The sequence below is a fragment of the Pteropus alecto genome, unplaced genomic scaffold (assembly GCF_000325575.1).
Source record: "Pteropus alecto unplaced genomic scaffold, ASM32557v1 scaffold88, whole genome shotgun sequence".
NCBI lineage: Eukaryota > Metazoa > Chordata > Mammalia > Chiroptera > Pteropodidae > Pteropus > Pteropus alecto.
The window spans coordinates 2871395-2891567 of record NW_006494611.1 but is presented as its reverse complement, the minus strand read 5'-3'; the positions used below and the strand labels follow the sequence as shown (position 1 = coordinate 2891567).

Here is a 20173-nt window from a genome sequence, read left to right as displayed (position 1 = left end):
CACCGCCCCGTTTCCCAGGTAGCATCGCGCGCATCGCCCACGGCGCCCTCCTCCTCCAGAGCCCGCTTGCGACCCGAAACGCCGCCGCGACCTGGGAATCCCAGCCCTCGACCCCGCCCTCGGAAGCTGCACGAAAACTACAATTCGGTCTGGGATTCGAGTGTCCTCGGTGCTGTAGGAGGTGAGTTGGCTGCGAACTGAGAGACCACCCGTAAGTTTCCTCATACCCGTGTGATTAGCACCCACAGTGACACCCCAGCTAGCTGAGCAGTGAGACAAACGGACAAGATTCTTGAAAGCCGGGACGCTTGATTGGAGTTTTTATAATCTGTGTGTAGCCCCACATATCACTGTGGTACATTTCCCCGCCACACCCCCAGTTGAAGGAGAGTGCTCTAATATTACTCTGAGGATATAGCTACTATCTTAAGCCCACCTGCGAAGCCAGATAGAGTAGAAATTAATACAGCCTTATGCTCCAGTGCTAGGTTTCGGAGCTAAAAATGGAACAAGACAAGGTCTTTGCCCTCAGCCGGCCTTTTGGTCTTCCTCTTCCTATTATGACTTAGAAGGGGTGTGACTACTGATTTTGTGTCAGGACTGATTTTAAATATTACATATTGTTCTCACAATCTTTTGAGTTTGCTAAGGTTCCATTTTCCAGAAGAAATCATATAGTAAGAAGTAGAATCAGGATTTGAATAAACATTGATCTTTCAGTCTTTCGAGCTCTTGACTGTTTCAGGCAAACCTCAAAGTTTCTTCTTCAATTGAACTGTGTGTATCTAGAAGTGAGAAAGAAGGAAGTAATTCTCCCTCATGTGGTGAGAACACTCACCATTTGCCCTGGAGTCTTATTTTACGGGTTATCAGACATTAAAGAATGCAGAAAGTTTGTTTAAGAGAGAAAAAAATACTTTAACACAGCATGGTTAGCACTGAATGAATGTCAGCTAAATATTTGTATACATATAGATGTAAAGGTCTGAAGCCCATTTTAAAGTCCATTGCTCTTTTCCACTCAATGCTAGGATTCTGGGGATGACTTTGCATTTACATCGCCACTGATTCCCCCAGCCCTGGTCTGCAGCAAGTTCAAGATGTCCATACATTGTCATGTTTTCTTCAGTCATCTTAAAGATATTTCTCCTAAATCTCTTGTTTTTCCATGACTTCCTTCTATAAGTTGACAGATTTTGTCTTTTATATCAGTCATGTCCCAACCAGCACCTTAGAGGAGATGGGGTGATATAGTATAAAAGCTGTTAACAGCTGGTAACTCTAGGGAAGAGTATATGAGTGTTTGTTGTACTATGTTTCAACTTTTTGTGTTTTTGAAATGTTTTGGAATAAAAAGTTGAGAGTGAATGAGAGAACATAAACTAGAGAGACACACCCGGTTTTTAAAACCAAATTCTGCCCTTCACTAGTTGCGATTCTTGGCAAGTTTTCTAACCTCTCTCAGCCAAGTTTCTGCCTCTGTGAAATGTGGATGATAAAGTATCTCTCTCATAAGTTGTTATGAGAATGAAATAAGACAATGTATATAAAGTGCCTAGCTAGGTGCCTGGCAACTGGACAGCAGGCAGTTGTCATTTTCCAACTACCTCAGATTTGTAGGGCTGTGGTAAACATTCTTGTTTCCTGCTTCCCACCTCCAACCACTCAAGCCTCCAAGCCTCTTTAGCCAAATGCAAATATCTGGCAGTTATTTTCAAGGCCTTATGATAACATTGATGTCCTGCCTCAAGCTTCATTTCAATCATATTGCCCTCCCAAAAGCACTCCTTTCTACCATTTGACCAAACTCCCAGCCTTATGGCCAAATTGCTCTCCAATCAGGGCCCAGTTCGTCACCTGTCCCTTCCTACCACCTTTCTTCAAATTGTATCCACGAACCTGCCATACTGCCCCCAAACTCATAGCCTTAGATATAGAGTTACACAACTTGTGGATGGTCTACTCATCTGAGAACTATTCAAACCAAAGCATCACTTACGTAACACCAGAAGTGTTCCTAGCAGGACACCATTGTACTGTTTTCACTGGTTCGCTACTTTCTTCGTGTGATATTTTCCAGTCAGACTGTACTATGGCCCTTCTTACTGTTAATTTGCAGAATAACAAATGTTCCAATCCCCTCTTTTCATACCTACTGTTAAACTTCCCTTCTTCAGACTCTCGCGTCACATTATGCCTCTTTTACCTGCCCCTTCTGATCATCCTAAACATTTCACCATTTCTGAACTTGTCCTGGCCTTCAAGCTGATCAGCCTTTTCACATTGTTATTCCTTCTGTATGGAATACCCTTCACTGTTTTCAGCTAACAAATTCTCCCATTTCTGCACTCCAGTCACCTGTTTAGAAAGGTTTTCCTGTTCTACACTTCAAGTTATTCATTTCTTCCCTGTGTTCCCACCATGTTTGATACATACCTCTCCCTCCCTAGACTCTGAGCTCTTGAAGGACAGGAATTGTGTCTTGTTCATGTTTATGCCCCTAGCACCCAACCTGTTGCCGGGCTTGTGGTAGGCCTTGACAAATATTTCTTGAATGAATGAATGAATGAATGAATGTCTTTGCATTCATTTTCAGGTCATCTTTATGTATAATAATGGCCCAGCAGGGACTTTCTTTGGAGCCCAGAGCTAGGCATTGAGAAAGTGTTTGGGTTCTCCATTTGTGAGTCACGATAGTGACTGAAACTGTGCTTATTTTACAGGAGACTCTCTTCCAGCCCGACATTTCCAGTGTGCTTTCAAGTGTGAAATCATATTGTTTGGCATATGTTACCTAATTGTGCATGGGAATTAGTCTAACTTCCCAATGGGACAGTGTAGAGTATGGCCCAACACCTTACCAATAACTGCTCTCATGTCCACCCAGGAGCACCATCCTTTAATCCTCCTCTTAACACACCAGGGCATATCACAGAAGCATATTCATCAGCTTGGCAGGGTTACTAAGGGTGAAGGTCTGTCACCTGATGTTCACCTTGCCGCTGGAACTAAGAACCAACAGAGTACTCAACAAACAGGTGCTATCTGGCTTAGTTTCACCTCAATATGTGCCTAGGTTTCTTGCAGCTGCCTGATTGTCACACGTGCCTGGCCCAGGGGAGCTGGGTAAAATGGAAATGCACCTGCTGGTGATGTTCTCACTTGGAAGTACAATGAAACTGCCCAGGAGACAGATGTCTATGCTTGAGTCTAAACTGTGTCATGACTTAGAAGACTAAATGGTGGCAATTAAGAGCATCTGGGTTCCAAATATTATTTTAATAAAATTTGACTTATCTGACATTGGACATTATGTAATCTTTCCCCTTAGTTTCTCTACTTATAAAATAGAGACAGTGATAGAACATCCTTATAAGTTATTGTGAGAATTTAATTGGATGATGTTTTTAAAGTGCTTAGCACGAGCTTGAGCAAAATAGAGACTCGATAAATGAAAGCTTATTATAATTATTGTTATTATTAGATATTTTGACCTTTCTGCAAATATAGAGTTTCTATGTCACAATGGCCAGCTGGTCAGCATCCTAAGTTGGCCTCTGAAATCAGATGTCAAGGGAAGGGCAAGGCTTTATTCTGCCAAGCCTCTCTCCTCACTCGTTATGCTATGTGACATAAATCTCATCCTCTGTACAACACTGAAACTTCACAAGTCATTTCTTAATATTTCTTTGGGTTCCAGAATTTGCTAAGCAATGAATTCCTTCTTAAAACATTAAAGCTGAACTGGTCCCCCAACATCATCTCATCCAACCCACTAATTTACAGACTGCTAAGGATAATGAGCCCTAAAAAGGGGATGAGTCATGCCTAATGTCACACATTTAGGGGATGGCCTCTTTGTATCACCAGTGCTTGTTGGTAATCAATACACTTTAAAAAACATATTTGTGAATGTATAAATTGACAAATGAATGAATAAAGAATGAGCCACCTAGCAGAAGTGCTTGGAACACAAGAGGTTTTCAATAAATACTTCTTTCCCTCCCTCGCTCTGGAGGGTAGCAGCCATATCTACAATCCCTGTGCCTAGTACTTGATAGGCCGTAATGAGTGTGTGTAGGTGAGATGAGTGACTCTCAAGAGCACTAAGCCTTTGAGGCCATGGGGAAATGTGTGTCTTTTCAGCCACAAGCAGAGGCTGGTGCTCTGAGCTTTCCTTGGACAGGGCTTCCCTCCATTGTAGGGTGAGGGCCACCTATCTTTCAAGCCAACTCTGGCCCAGTAGTTATGCAGACTCAGTTTCAGGCCCAGCGCATGCACCAGGTGAGAGCAGTGACAAATCCTTCAAATGTAGAATAGCCAGCGATGGGAATATGGCCACCAGTAAGCAAAGAATGTACTCCACCCAGTCAGACCCAACTTAATTCCATTCCTCCATGTCACCTCTTTATCTGTCTTCTTGGGGCTTCAAATCTCAGTCTCCTGTCTGATGAGTGAGTAAATGAGTGTCTAGAAGAGTGCCTGACATATGGTAGGTGCTCAATAAATATTGGTGGAATGAGTAAATGAATAAATGAAAACAGGACTGAAGGAAGAGACGGGCTGAGTGATGTGTGTCTATTTATTGGCACAGGGTCCTACAGGGCCAAGACCACTCCCTCCCCACCCTCTTCCTGTAAAAATAAACTCTGTCCTTCCCTCTCCCTGCTCTGTTTCCCAACTTGGTCCAAGGAGACTCAGTCACTCCCTAAGATGTGTGCCCCAAGACATAGGTACTAGCATCCCCTATACATACACATTTCCCCTCTGAGCCCAGGGAAATCAGGAGGCAGCAGGAAGGCTTGTAAAGGCCCACAGGCTTCCACTAAGAGATGAGCACAGTTGGTCTGTCAGTGAGGGTTGGTAGTATGAGAAGCAGCAGCATGAGGAGCATGGGGTGGAAGGCAGCCCCTGAGGGGGTTGCTCAAAGAAGCTGAGTCCACTCCCAAGTAAGCACTATATGAGCCTCCAGGAGAAGCATGGGAGGCACACCACACAGGCCCTGCATGGTCAGAGTATGGCAGGCACAGCAGGCCTCATGGCCACCAAGCCAAGTAAGCTTAGGACCACAGAGGCTAACTCCTTCCTGTGGGAGCTGGTGCCCCCCCACCACTGCCCAGGCCTCCTCCAGGCAAAGTGACATGGAAGGATGTCACAGTGAATAGTGGGGGCTCTGCTAGAGGCAAGGGCACCCCCAAAGCAGAGGCACGATGTGGTGGTTGAGCAGGGACTGGGACTCATGTCACCTGTTGTGTAGAGGGGCTGGACCCAGCCTAGTTGGCATTTGCCTTCTCCAAACTCCAGAGCAAACAGCTTTGCTGGGCAAGCTGCCCCATGCCCTAGCAGCTGCTGGCCATTTCTCCCCATACCCAAGTCTACCACACTTCACACAGCTGTCCTGGGTTCATGGGGGAGCCGACAGGGCAGCCGAAGTGCCTCAGGAAGTCACGGGAGTTGGAGAGAGTGCCCAGCACACGGAAGCGGGCAGGGCTGTGGGGATCGGTCACCAGCCCCTCATGAGAGCTCTCGGGTGTGCGGACTGAGCACCACACCTGCGGACCAGGACAGACACGGGGACATGTGGTGTCTAGTGCAGGCAGGGCCACAGACTTGGTTGCAGCAGAGCCATCCCAGGAACACAAACCACCACTGCCCTGCCCCTGAGCTCAGGAGGCCTCAGGGACACAGGCAGGTACTCAGCCAGCATCTCAGCCCTGACCCCTTGCTGTCAGCACTAAGGGAGGGGACCGCACCCTCCCTCCAAAATTCCTTGAAGGCCTTTCAAAGCTGCCCTGGAAATGGGGTTGCCCAGGATAGATGTATCTGAGGGGAAGAAGCCCAGTCCCTAGGCTGCCTGCTGTAGTGCAAAGTACCTGGAGGAGACCCTGCCTGAGTCACCCTCTGTCACTTACTTTATTCTGGAGTAGCCCTGGACCAGCTACTTTGTTTCCCCCTCCACAGCCACCTCACAGGAACACGGTGAGGATCAATCCTGCTCCCCACCCTTTCTTCCTCAAATGGGGCAGCCCTGCCCTTTGAGATCTACAAAAGCCTCCTCACATGCTTTGGTGGGCCTCAGCCAAAAGGCTCTGAGCATGAGGCCTCCCCAGACCACTTTCCACACCCCGATTTTTGCCCCATTTCCCAATCCCTTTCCTGCATGCCCCAGACTTCTAATGACATGCCTAGGAGGGAGAGGGAGAGGGGCAGATTCCAGGCCACCCAGGAGGGCAATACCTGGGCAAATCCCACAAAGAAGAGCTGGTGGTTGGTGAGTCCTACGGCTGGCAGCTGCTGCTCCTCTCCATGCTTTCTCAGCCATGCTTTATAAGCCTGGGGTTGGGTACAGGAGCAGCAATTCTGTCAGAGCGTGCCTACCACCTCCACCCAACACCCTCCCCACCTCAGGGCGGGCCTCAGCCACTAGAAGGCGGGCCAGGTTACTTACATTGTAGGCAGCCTTAAGGCCCCCATTGTCAGCAATGTTCTCCCCCAGCGTCTGGCGGCCATTGAGCTTCTCCCCATTGACCTGGTACTGGCTGTACTGCTCCTCCATGCAGGCCGTGTGATTCTGGAAGGCTGCCAGTGACTCATTCTGCCACCATGGCCGCAGGTTCCCTTCTTTGTCATACTCACGCCCTGAGGAAAATGAACCTTCGCACTCCACCAAAACCAGAGCTCAACCCTTGGGGTCAGAAGCTCCCCCATCCACCCTAATCCACAGACTCCGGGGTCCCTGGGGACTGCTCTCAATATCTTAAGGCTTTGCAGAAGCCACTGGGAATTATAGGCTGTGGAGAGGACAACTCCATAGGCCTCTACCTTGGTCATCAAAGGCATGTGTCAACTCATGGCCCATCACCACGCCAATGCCACCAAAATTCAGAGCCCTGGTAGGTGAGGAATGCTGAGTGAGGACATGGTGAGGGGGACTTCTGGATCCCACCTCCAGCCCTGCTCCCAGCCCACCAAGTTCCCAGCACCCAGTCCCTCCTGCCTCAGACACACTTGGGGTGGTTGCGGGCATAGAAAGGGGCCTGCAGGATGCCGGCAGGGAAGACAATTTCATTCTTGGTTGGAAGGTAGTAGGCATTCACCGTCTGCGGGGTCATGCTCCACCTGGGGATGGGAGAGGGAGAGAGAGAGGCTGCGGCTCTTGACTTTCCTGCAGCTCCTCCCAGGCCAGTAGCCCTGACCTACCTCCTACAAGGACCCATGTCTCTGGTTTGGGATCAGTCTTGCCCCCAGCCCCAACCCTGGAAATCTCCCCTGCCTCTCTTGCTGCCCCAAGTATCTGCAGCCCTCTATTCTCACTGGTCCCGGCTGGGAGGCTTTCGGAGCTGGTCAGCCATCACTTTAGCAGAGAAGTTGTACAAATTCAACATGTTCTGGAAGAAGGAATCTTCGGAGACTTCATACTATGGAAATGGTGGGAAGTAAGCAAGAGAACATGTTGAAGAAGATAATAGGCCCAGCTGGGCTAATGATTACCACTGAGCCTCAGCTTCCTCAACTGAAAAGTGGGAGTAAAATATCTAGTAAATAATAATCCTCAATACTTAAAGAGTACTTATGAAGCAGGTGCTTTTTTTTTTTTTACACATTGCCTCCTTTTATTCTCACAACAACACTAATAGGATCCCCATTTTACAGATGAGGAAACTGAGGCCCAGAGAGGTTATATAATTTGTCCAAGATTACATAGTTAGGTAGGGGTAGAAACAGGATTTGACGAGGGTTTGACTACAAATCCCTACTGGTTAACACTGCATTGTACTAATGTCAGGCCTTCAGCCTGGCACAGAGCCAGCACTTGAGTACTGTCAGTTGCTTGCATTGCCTCTGAAAACAACAACAACAAGAACTTCCTTCTCTCCTAGTGCTTGAGCCCCTATTACTGAGCCCAGAAAATAGTGCACTCCCATAGGGCTAAAGTTCAAAAGTTGTGAGCAGAGGTACTCACCCCATCATAAACATCATCCAACTCTTTAGGCTCCAGGATGAAGTCTGGGAAACCAATCATATCATAGATGGTATCTGCCTGAGGAGAACATGGTTAAGAGTTTCCCTCCCTAGGCTCTCCCAAAATTGTATCCTCCATCCCCACCTCAAGATGGCGCCCCAACCCTGGCTACAGCTCACTTTCTCTTTGGCTGCCTGGCGAGTCTTCTCATCCATCCAAACCAGCTTTTCCAGGGCCTCCTCAAAGGCAGTCCGGATCTCACTGATCATCCCCTCTGCCTGGGAGGGAAGAAGCACAAGTCTGCCTCCCACTCACACTAATGAATCCTTTCTCCCTGTCCACCCTAGTGCCTCATCCCTGTCCTTCCAGGGAAGCACGTGGCAGTGCCCAGATTCTTGAAACAAGGCTGAGCATCTGGAGAAGATAAGAAGGAAACATGATTTGTGAAGGTACTGGGACTATGGGCGGCATTTCCTAAGTAATAAAATTTAATTGGTAAGTTAACTGAATTAATATTATAATTTATTATTAAATTATAATGCTTAAAAAGTATTAAATTATAATTGTTAAAGTTATTATTAAAAAACAGTTCACCGATTTTTATCTGATTATGAAGGGAAGGCATTAATAGCAGAAAATCTGGAAATTTGAGAAGAATCAAAGAAGAAAACAGACTACTTAGAATCCCTCAATCAGAGGTCACTATCTACTTCTGGTGTCTTTCCCTGCCCAGATATACATATGTAATATGGAACTATCTTGTACAACTATACACACACACACACATACACACACACACACACACACACTACTATATATAGTAACTTGCTTTTTTTCACTTAAAGATATATTATCAATTTTAAGGCTGCATCATAGTCCAACTTACTCACAGTTTTTTTTCCATTGGCCCATGATTGCACCTTTAAGATGTTTTTATTCTCCCTTATTATAAAACATTGCCACAAATATCCTTGTAGATAATACTTTAAGCACATCCATGATCGTCTCCAAATAAATAAATAAATAACTTTTCTATGTAAATAAGTAGCAAATTCATTATGGAAAATTTGGAAAATACAGAGAACGTTAAAGGACAAGAAGAATCCCTCATAATCCCCACACCCAAAGTAATCACTATTAATTTATTAATGAATTTCTTTCATGATTTTTTCCTAAATATACACACAAATTTGAACAGTGAATTTTAACTAAAACAAGGGGTAGTGTTGGAAGAACCTTGAAGACTCACAATTTCCTTGCTCTGCCGGTCAAACGTGGCCTTCACAAAGAGGGAGCCCAAAGCGAAACCAAGAGCGTCATCTGTGTTGGAGATGCAGGTCTGCCACCTTGGCGTGCAGGACTGTAAAGGACAAAGAGCCAGGCCTCCGAGAGATGGCCAAGCTGAGGGCCTTTCTCTGTCTCTGTCTCTGTCTCTGTCTCTTTCTCTGTCCAGCTCTTCTCAGCTCTGAACAACAGAGGCCTAGGTTTGAGGTGTCTCTCCTTCAGACACCAAGGAAAATGAGGAGTAACATCACAAAGTGTGCCAACTCCAGCAGCAAAACTTCAGGAGGAACACGTATGCTGCCCACTCTGTTCTCAGCACTCTCCTCTTAAGTTTCTAAGACGCCCACTGAGGTCCAGACATTTCTTTGCTCAGTTCCACATTTCAGTCTTATATCCAGTCAGTCCTCCATGCCAGAAACCTGGGAGTCGCCAGTTTCCCCATCTCTCTCCCCCTACATTCAATCTATCACCAGTTTCTATAAACTCTACTTCTTAATCTTCTCCCCTGTCCACCCTATTGCCACTTCCCTGTCCTACAACACTATCATCTCTTGCCAGAAGATAGCAGTGGTGTCCTAACTAGACACTCTGACTCTATCTTCATGTTCCCACCTCTACTACTCCCTTCCATCTTCCATTTAGCTGCCAGAAAGATGACCTAATACATAAATCTAACTGGATTACTCCTCTCCTTAAAACCATCTTATGCTTCAGACTGCTTAACACAACTTTCAGGTCCCTTCATGAATTGCCCCAGGCCCCCCTCACCCTCCTCAGCATCTCAGCTGCTCTGTTTTCAAGCTAATACCACAATACATGCAAACCCACCACACTCCCTCTGGCCTCTGGGAATTTGCACATCCTGTTTCTTCTGCCTGGGATGCCCTTCTCCCTTGTTTTCATGGTGAAGTCATTCTTCAAACATCATTTCTTCAGAGAAGCCTTTCCTGATGACCCCCCGCCTCCCAGGCAGAATGTGCTGTCCCCACCTCTCTACTGTTACACAAAGGTCTTTCAATGAGAGCACCTCTCACCCCTGAATATAATATGGTTGTTTACATGTCCACTTTCCTCACTTAATGGAGCATCTTGAAACTAAGAACTGCATTTATTCATCATCTTCACCATCATCATCAAAGCTGAGTGCTGCCTATACATACCATGCTTGGGTAGGTGCTTCACTTACATTAACTTAGTCCTCATGACAACTCTGCAAGATATTCCTGTTTTACAGACCAGGAAATGGAGAGTCAGAGAGGCTGGGTGACATGCCCGAGTTTCCATATGCTAAAGAATGTAGGAGCTGGTGTTGGAACCCAAGTCAGCTTGATTCCTAATCCTGTGCTCCATACTATACCATACTATACTCAACACACAGTAGGTGTGAAGTATCAGCTAGACTGGGCCAACAGTGAGGGCAGAGAAAGAGAACCCACCTTTTTAGTGCCATAGAGGGTCTCCAGCAACTTCTCTTGTGCAGACTCAAAGCGTCGGTCCAGGCTTGAGGTTGTCTTCTGCACCAGATTCCAGATCAGGTAATTGTTCAGGACACTGGCATCCGGACCAGAACATAGGATATGGCAAGTGGGTTACCATTCCCACCTCCATGAATGTGCAGGCAGCAGAAGTTCTGAGAAGCACATGTGGGAGCTGTCCCAGAATCCCTCTGTCTCACCCTGGGACCACATACCTGCCTGCAGAAGTTAGGTTGGAGCAAGGTGTGGGAATACAGGTCATAAGTAGACCCTCCCCGCTGAAGCCCTGGCCTAGGGGAATAGCCCAAAGACATTCTGTTTTGATGTTTGGAAGGTTCAGGGCCTTTTCAAATGCTGCTCTATTTGGCTGTGCCAGTTCCCTATGCCCAGTTTCTGTCTGGGACCTGCAAAGAGCCCGTGAGCCCCACCCCCACACCTTGGGTCCGTGCGGTTGATGAGCTCTGACACTTGCTGCAAATAATCCGTCCCATACACCACCACGGGCTCAGAGTCACCCAGCTCCAGCGGTGACAGCAAGAAAGACAGGAACTCCAGCCAGTCCATGGAAGGTGCCAGGACCTACAAGCAAAAAAATCTCAAGCCTCCTGGCTTACCCACCTACCTTCCATCAGACCTTTTGCCCATCAATACATCTGAGCCTGGGAGCCTTTCAGGAGATGCTTCCATATCTCTTCTGATTGTTTTGTGGATATCTTGTACAAGTTGTTATAGGTTTCTAACATAATCACTCTATGCACCCCCAGGCAACATAAAAGGGACCAAGGGATGGCCCAGTGAGAAGTGACCTAAAATGGATACCACTTTTTTTCTAAGATAGCAACTCTGCAACCAGGAAGCTTAGAAAAGCAAAGAAATGAGGAAAAGCTGCCTCAGAAATATGACCTGAAGAGAAGCTGGGCAGTCTGTGCCAGGAGCTGGTCCCTCCTAGCTGTCTCTGTTCCCCACAGGCCCCACCTGCAGCTCTGCAATGCTCATCTTGTGGTAGATCTTCTCTTCATCCCGCCGCTGGTCCTGGGGCACTGTGATGTTTGCCACTTGTATCTCCAACTCTAGCACCTGCCGCATCTGCTCCCGCGTGGAGGCTGGCTGTCCACCTAGCAGCATCCCCAGTTCCTCCATATAGTCCAGGTATGCAGTAAGCACCTGTCAAAACCCAGAGTCATCCTCAGAGCCTAGCAACAAGTCCTGCCCAAGGCTGAGAGGGTCTCTTCTGGCTGCCACCTTTGCTTACCATTTTTTCTGCTGGCCCTCAGCACTGCTCAGCATCGACTCCCTGTGGCTCTCCTCTCAGAGACCATTCCTCACTCCCACCCCAAAGCCCCACTCTGGGCTCCCTTAATCACCAAAGGCCATCTCCCCTTCCACTCTACTAAGAAGTTTTAGGTTCCTTAATATCCGTTCTCTATACTTCAAATTTTCTTTTTTCCACCTCTCCTTTTCCTTGCTGCTGTCAGAGGAAGAGGTTTGAGTATCAATCCCAGCCCTTAAGGGGGATAATTAATTCAGCCAGTGATCTTGACCTCCACCCTGCTTACCTGACTTACCCCTTTCTCCTCTCCCTACCTCCTTGCCTTCAGCTTAAGGCTGACTTTTGATACTTTTCTAAACCTTGCTTTACTCCTCAGTCTTTATTCTATCTGAACCTTTGGTGCTGCACCTTCCCCTAGATGCTGGCACAGAAGACTCACTGCCCAAGACAACCAGCAACATGCAAACAGCCAGATTGAGACTTTCTCCTGCCCTTTCTCAAGTGTTTGACCATGTGAGTCTCTTCTGCATTCTCAAAATTCTCTCCTCCCCTGACTCAGGTGATGTCGAAACCACACATCTGTTCACACACAACAACAACAACAAAAACTCCCGACTTCTGAGTTTCTATTTCTTTTGGGATAAATGCTCAACTTGGCCCACAATGTTCATGCATAATGAGTCTATATATTTGTCCAGAAGGACTTGGACCCCTCTCCCCTCCCGTTCCCCTCTATAGTCCATCAATGGGCCATACTCCTTTCTACCTCAGAGCATTTGCATAAGCTTTTCTCTTTGTCTAGAACCCTCTCCTTTCGCTAAAGTCAACCCTCACCATAGGACTAGGCTGGCTGCCTATTACACTCACTCTCAGAATGCCATCCTTCTCCTCTATAACAGTCCCAAGAACTGTAAACAGGATCTACCGAGCAATTTCACGTCTTCTCCCTCACTTAGTGGCAATGTCTTTTTCACCACATGCCTTGAGGAGGGTCTGGCTGAGGATTGCTTAGTAAGTGAGAATGAGTGAAAGGATAAATGACTCTCCTGGTTGTCCTACTCCATAGCAGTCTCCTTTGCTGGCTTTCTTTCTCCCACTACCCTCAAAAAAAGAAGGCTCTCCTTCTCCTCTTTCTCTGTTCTTCCCCTTTTTCTCATCTCTCCTAAAGCCTTTGTCTAAATCTCTAAGGAGATGTCCCTCAAGCCCACAGCTCCCTCCAGGTTCACCCTCTCTCCAGAACTCCACCCAGCTTTCACAGCTGCCTGATGACCTCTCCATAGAGACGGTGCCCATGTCAAAAATGAGTAACTCCCACTCCTTGAATGTCTGCCACATGTAGGAGCATAGCTTGTGTCCTATCCCTTCAAACACTATATGAGGTAGATGCTATGATCCCATTTTACTGATGAAAAAACGGCCTCAGAGAGCTAAATCAACTTGCACCAAGCTGCAGAGCTGGGACTGGGAATCAAGGTCAGAGTCCAAAGTCTTCCCTCTTCCTGTGACATCATACTGTCTCCTCTGCCCCATCGTGCCCTAAACTGGTTCCCCCCTACAGGCACCCTTAATCCTCTAAGGACCCTGCCATCCCACCACCATTCAGGCTGAGAGCCTCAACTCACTTCACTTCTTCCTCTTCTACTCCTCTTTTCTATATCCACTCACCAACAATTCACCATTCAGACTTGATTATGTCTCCTGCATCCTCCCCTTCCTAACCTTCCCTCTGCCACTTCCTCAATTTGAGTCCTTATAGACTCAGCCTGGAGTACTGCAGAGACTCTTAACTGATCTCCAGGCTCCCTCTGGCATCTACTTTCACACCCAGCCAAACTGGCTTCCCAAAGTACTAGTCACTCCTTCCCTGCTCTGGAGCACGCAGTGGCTCTGAGGCCTGAACAACAACAACAACAACAACAACAACAACAACTCCTCAGTGTGCCATTCCAGGTCCCTTCCATAACTAGACTCTACACATCTTTTTAGCCTCTCAGCTGCTTTGAGCTCTACATTTTGCCAAACTGAACCCCTTCTCATGGTCCAAACACATCTTAGCCTGTCCTTCTTTAACGCTTCTGTTTAAACTGTTCTCTTTACCCAGCATGCTATCACCCACCCCTAGATAATCTACAGAGCCTGGCTTGAATCTCATTAGGAAAACTTCTCTGGCTACTTGAGTCTCTCCTGAGTTCCAGAGACCTTCTTTGAGCCTTATTCTAAGATATCTAGGTCCATGATCCCACCTACACTGAGAGCTTCCTGTAATGATGACTCTGAAACATATATCTCTGAATTCCTCCCACTGCATTGGCACAAAGCAGGTGCCTATAAAATATTTTCCTGGGATAATAAGAGGAAGACTGAAGGGAGGGAGGAAGGGAAAGAAAGGAAAGAAAGGAGGAAAGAAGGGAGGGAGAGAAGAATGAAGGGAGAAAGAAAGAAGGAAGGGTAGTCAGCTTACTAGGTGACAGGTCAGGCTCATGTTCTACCACCATCGCCCCCCACCCCTACCCTGGGCAAAGGGAAAAGTAATCATGGATCAGCCCAGCTCAACAAGGGTTAGGGGTAGAGGTTCTGAGGATGCTCCTTACTTTCTCATTGGCAGTCCTGTTTAGGTAGTAATCTCGAGAGGGTAGAAAGAGCCCAGATTGGTCCACCTGCAACAGCAAGGTAAGGGAGTGAGCCCACCCCCACCAAAACCTGGACTCTTGTGCAAGGGGGGCCACCCCAGCCTGCCTGTCATAGGGAAGTGGAGTCTGGGCTCAGTAAATGGTCCATAAGTCCCTCCCCACCTTTCCCCAGCCCCATACCTGTATAACATTGCTGTTGGAACTCTTAGAGTCGGCACTGATGTAGACGGTGAAGAAGGGGGTGGCCCTGTAGGTCCCTGCTACTGCCTTCATCACCTCCATAAAGTTGTCCTGGTCCCAGGGCCCCGTAACATTCCAACCACCAATCTAAGTAGAGACCATAGTGGAACCTTTGGCAGGGGCCCCCCAAAACTTTCTGGGGCCACATTCTCTTCCTGTCTTGCTCCCCCTGCCCACAGCCCACCCAGGGGCTCTACTTTTTCAATGAGGTCTTTCAGAGGCTGGGCTCCCAGCTCCTCAATGCGCTCCACCTGTAGGCAGGATAGGTAGAAGCGTTGTGTCTTCCGCTCAGCTTCACTGCTGGAATTGAAGGTGGTATTTTCTGTGGAGTAGAATACAGGTCTGAGCGGCAACTGTGTTAACTGCTGAGAGGGGTCCCGGACCCTTACTTGGTCCCTCTTCTTTGTTTTCTCAAGTGGCAGTCTTCCTAATGTAGACCCAGGAGGACTGGCCGAAACAGCAAAGTGTGGCTTCCTCTCTTCTGTCCATGAACCACAAACATTCAAACATCTCTAAGTACTACAGACTCTCTGGTGCCTACCATACCTCAGCAGTCTTCCAAACAATGCAGAGAGGGATCCCTCCATTATACTTAGAGGTCTGCCCCGCCCCCCAACCCATCTCCACCTCTCAGGATCCCTCCTCTATGCACCCCCTACCCCAGCAGTGATCTCAGTCATCCACTTATTAATTCATTTGTGGACATTTATTGAGTACCTTCTAAGTGCTAAGCCCTGTCCTGGATATAAGGCACATACTAGGCACAAGCCTCCCTGGCAGGCCCGCTCACCAAGCAGGTGCTTCAGTATGGCCTGGTTCTGGTCCCAGAGGCTATTGAAGGTGTTCCAGCGAGAGCGCCCGTCAGGCAGGGGGTTCCTTCGAATCCAGCCTCCACAGGAGAATTGGTAAAAGTCCTCACAGGGGCTCACCCCACGATCAAGGGACTCCAGGATTTTTCCAGCCACTCGAATGCAGGCCTCTGTGAGGCAGGTGCTATGGGATGGGTCTGTGACAGGGGACATGGCCACAAGAATAGGGAGCTGTCAGCCAGTCTGGGAAAGGCAAATGCTTTGAGAGGAGCCATGACAGCAGGAAGGTTAGGAGGAAAAAGAAAACCTGGTGAAAGGTGGCCCTAACTAGAGAATATCTTAGAGGCCCTTCAGCCTCCAGAGCCCCCACAGCTAGGTGACAAGTATGGACCCACCTACCTCTGTGATACTGGACCCCCAAGGCCACAAGGCAGCCTAGAAGCAGTGCAGCCAGCAGTACAGAGACACCTGCCAAGACCAGCTCCAGCTGGGTGTGCAAGCCTAAGAAGTGTCTTGTCCTCTTCTGGAATCCTACCTGGGGAACACAGGGTGACAGAGAGCTAGCAAGCTGCAGGTGGGGGGAGCGGGGATCCAAGACCACAGAAGTCCTCCCAGAGGGTGAAGGCACAGCCAGTTTCCAAAGCCACGGAGCAAAGATGCTACTGGGGTTAAATCGGCATAGGGGCAATGAGGCAGGCTGAGTTAAGTCCTGAGCCTGTTTTGTGCAACGTCATGGCTTAGAATCGCCTCACCATAGTCCTAGCGCAGAGGCCAGACATGGAGCAAAGGTGGGGGCAGGTGACCCTCCAGGGCAGCCCAGAGCTGCTGAGTGTGCCAGGCGTCATGCCAGGGCTTGGGCCTGGTGAGGAAGGCGGAACCCCCTTGCCCACCTCCTCGGCGTCCGGGGAGGCCCCGCCCTCTACGGGGGTCTCTGGTGAGTCTTCATCCCGCAGTGTGGACCGTTTGTATTCCACCATCTGCCAAACAGTCGGGGGCGCCAACCCAGGTCAGGCAGAGAGGGCTGTTTGCCCATGGCCCAGTCCCAATGCCCCTTGCCCGGCCGGGCCACCTCCCGCCTGCAGCGAGGCCCTTCCCTCTTGCCCAGTTCTCAGGCCTGGGGTCCCTCCGATCCCCGCACCTCAAGGACTCAGCCCCTACTCCGCCAGCCGGAGCCCCTACCAGATGCCGCCTGCCCCTCGGCCTCACCGCCTCCCACCCCCCGGCCCGGGGCCTCTGCCTTGGAACCCGGGGTCCCTACTCACGTTGCCGCCGCCGCCTAGCTCCTGCAGCGCGACGTTCATGGTGGAGTTGGGACAGGCGGCACCTCAGGGCCCCCGGAGACTGGCCCTCGCCCAGGCCGCGGCTTCAGTCCCCCGCCCGACCCCGCCGCCCGCCATCACAGCCGCTGCCACAGCCCCTGGCTCCGGGGCCGCTGCCTCCCCTGCCTGCCTGAGCACCCCCGCCTCCCGCGGCGCCGCGCCGGGGGGTGTGGGTGTGGGGGAGGGTTGGAGCGCGCCTCCAGCTCCCTGCCATCCGCGGCACCCAGACCTCGCTCTGGGAGCCTGCGGCCGGCCCTGCTGAGCTGCGCGAACCTGCCGCGCAAGCCGGAGCGAGCAGCCCTTCAGAAACGCGGGAGACCAGGCTCAGGGTCAGCACCCCATCCCAGCAGCACCCTTTCGTAAGCCACTCATAATTTACATTCCTTTGACTCAGACCCAAACCCTGCTGATATTTTTTGGCCCAAACCCCCAAATTGCAGGCCCTGCCCATCTCCTCTAAACACCTTTGAGAACTTAAACACTAGTGAGGAATATCTTCCCTCAACAGTGCACACAACCCCTCTTCAGCCAGCATATACAGAGCAGCAAACGGGAGCCGATCACACACAGGGTGTCCACAAGGTATCTACACAGAGAGCACATAGACACAAAATAGACAAGCAAGCACCCAACCCAGACACAGTCCATGCACGCACAAAGGCATTCACCAAATGTACATACTGCCTACTCACACACAATGTATACATCCACAAGGCTCCCCCAACACACAAACTACACTATAGTTCAGTACACACATGCCACACACATTACAACACACACACAGCCCACAGTCTGACTTGGCTTTTACATGTTGCTCCAAGGCCGCACTTTTACACTCCAAGATAATTGTTGTCATCGGATCATCTCCCAAAGAGAGGGTTACAGATGGTGAAAAACTGGCAGGGAAAAAAACAGCCATCCACAGATATTTAAAGAAAAGACTTACTAACACTTTTAACTTGAGGAAAGCAAACCATTTTATTTGGGAAGTATACAAGGAAGAAAAAAAAACCCCAAGCAATATTTAACTGAAAGCAATAGTGTGGCATCTATGCATCTGCCATCTGCCTTCCATATTGTCATTCCTTAATCAGGCCTGGTGGTGTTGCAGTCTGCTGCACTGAAGAGTGCTTGGTGTTTTTTCATTTTTTTTTTTAACCACAGTTTTTTTTTTTTAAAAAGTGTCTCATCTCATCCTCCACCCTCCTACCTGACACAGTACATGAATTTGACCTGAGAAGACTTGGAGCGGTAGCAAATCCATAATCTATTCCTTAATCTCTCACTTCAGTTCTCAAACATCTTGCTGCAGGTGGTTCTCTCATGGCATGCTCTTGTGGCTGAGAAAGAGTGGATGATGAATAGATAAGGCTGAGAAATGTTAGATTGCTTTCTTTGGCATTTTGCACCCCAAAACTGCATGTTCTGAAACAGGAGACAGTACAGTATTATAGTTAGGATGAAAGAGTCTGGATTCAGACTCAATTTCCTCATTTGTAAAACTGAAATAAGAATAGTACCTATTTCAAAGGATTGTTGTGAGAATTAAATGAAATAATACTTATAAAGTGCTTAGGACGGTGTCTGGCACATAATAGCACTCAATACATTAGCTGCTCTTAGTGTCGTTGTTGTTGTTAAAATGCTATCGGTAGAAATAAGAATTGAAGGGCTGAAGAAAGCCTGTTCTATTACCCAGATAGTAGAGAAGGCAGGTGAGGTCTAGGATAGTCAGGTTCCCTGAGCAAGGAGCTTTTATATCCAGCCAAACTGGGATCTGCAGCAGCCAAGGCCTTGGGATATCCACTTGTGGCAAGTCTCTGGAGTTGCTCATGTTTACTCTGGTGACAACGTGGCATCATAGCATTCACCTCTTCCCCCGCTTCCCCCAAGCCTAGATGAAGGGAAACATGGCAGCAGTGTTGGTCCTGCCCCATAGGAAATTTCACTAAGATATGTCCATGTGAGTGTAACCAAAGTTACTGTATATGGACTTCCTGACAACAGGCTCACTAGAAATAGTCCCGTGCCTACTGCAATGCCACACTGGAAATAGCAAGCTTATATAGCACTTTACTATGTGCAAGCCGCTGTCCTACATGCTTTACATCTATGTACTCATTTACCTTCATGGCACTTATGAGGCCATTTTTCAAATGAAGAAATTGAGGCATAGCAAGGTTAAAATTCACATGGTTAGTAAGTAGCAGAGCTGGAATTCAAACCCAAGTGGTCTAGCTCCTTTCTGGAGGAGGGCAATTTGGTAATATGAATCAAAAGTTGGATATATTGACTCCCGACAGTGGTTGCTAGTCTTTTGCCACAACCTTTCTGGAAGAGTAAGGGGAAACATATCAGTTTTAAGGTAGACATACCTGGACTCAAATCTGGGTTCAATTCTTTATCAGCAGTATGGTGTTTATCAAGTTACTTGAAATCTCTGACCCTTAATTTTCTTCATGTGTAAAATGGGAACAATTATCTCTATCCCAAAGAGTTGCTGTAAGAATTAAATGCAGCCACACGTGAAAGAGCCTGTACCTACTTTTAGTTTCACTAGGCTTGGCCTAAATAGACAATTCCTTTCCATGCCTCTTTCATGACCTAAATCATTTATTATGCTCATAACTATTCCTCACTACATGTTAGGTACCCTATCTATGAGAGACTTGAAAGTTGCTTTATTCTATAATTCTATTTTCTTTCCTCTGTGTTTATAATCTTTGACTCTCTTTTATTCTCTCATTCTATTATTTTTTCTCTCTTGTCTGCTCTTTTCCTATAGGAGTAATCTTTTTTTCCCTCTAAGTTGATTGTAAATTGAGAGGGAATGGACAATGGTTTATGTATTAAATTTACACGGATAATATAGTCATGAAGATAACAAGAAACATTCATGTTCAATGTTGACAAAGATGAGGAATATGGGTACTCTCACATATCGCTGGTGGCTTATAAATTGATACAAGTTTTTTGGCAATATGAATCAATAGGTACAAGTATACACAGTCTTTGACCCAGAAAGTCTGATTCTAGGAAATTGTTCTAGGAAATAATCATTATCTACAGGATGTTTGTATCAACCAGCTTTTGCTATATAACAAACCTCCCTAAGCTTTGTGAATTAAAATAGCAAACATTTATTCAGTGGTTTGACTGAGTGGTTCTTCAGGTCTCGGTCAG

General features: G+C 47.8%; 1 protein-coding gene and 1 long non-coding RNA gene across 6 annotated transcripts in view; one reads left to right on the top strand and one right to left on the bottom strand.

Annotated features, from left to right (window-relative positions):
• Positions 1–136: 136 nt before the first annotated feature.
• On the top strand, positions 137–3303 carry LOC112474084. The gene is made up of 2 exons (XR_003044257.1): positions 137–181; positions 2724–3303. It is a non-coding gene; the product is annotated as an uncharacterized LOC112474084 (long non-coding RNA).
• Positions 3304–4564: 1261 nt separating this feature from the next.
• Positions 4565–20173, bottom strand: part of LOC102896667 (endothelin-converting enzyme 2) — a 29229-nt gene continuing 13620 nt past the window's right edge. The window contains exons 1-19 of one of the 5 annotated variants that reach the window (XM_006925780.3): positions 16934–17087; positions 16562–16648; positions 16071–16206; positions 15653–15868; positions 15060–15184; positions 14803–14949; positions 14584–14649; positions 11698–11886; positions 11159–11301; positions 10684–10798; positions 9213–9323; positions 8143–8241; positions 7964–8041; positions 7315–7418; positions 7009–7119; positions 6823–6890; positions 6449–6639; positions 6238–6333; positions 4565–5552 (exon numbers count right to left, since the gene is read on the bottom strand). In XM_006925780.3, coding sequence (XP_006925842.1) covers positions 5376–5552; positions 6238–6333; positions 6449–6639; positions 6823–6890; positions 7009–7119; positions 7315–7418; positions 7964–8041; positions 8143–8241; positions 9213–9323; positions 10684–10798; positions 11159–11301; positions 11698–11886; positions 14584–14649; positions 14803–14949; positions 15060–15184; positions 15653–15868; positions 16071–16206; positions 16562–16648; positions 16934–16972 — 2298 coding nt within the window. In that variant the 5' untranslated portion in view covers positions 16973–17087 and the 3' untranslated portion in view covers positions 4565–5375. Of the gene's footprint in view, positions 5553–6237; positions 6334–6448; positions 6640–6822; positions 6891–7008; positions 7120–7314; positions 7419–7963; positions 8042–8142; positions 8242–9212; positions 9324–10683; positions 10799–11158; positions 11302–11697; positions 11887–14583; positions 14650–14802; positions 14950–15059; positions 15185–15652; positions 15869–16070; positions 16207–16561; positions 16649–16933; positions 17114–20173 lie in introns of those variants that run through there. The other 4 variants (XM_025042344.1, XM_006925776.3, XM_006925781.2 and 1 more) reach the window with 4 other exon arrangements.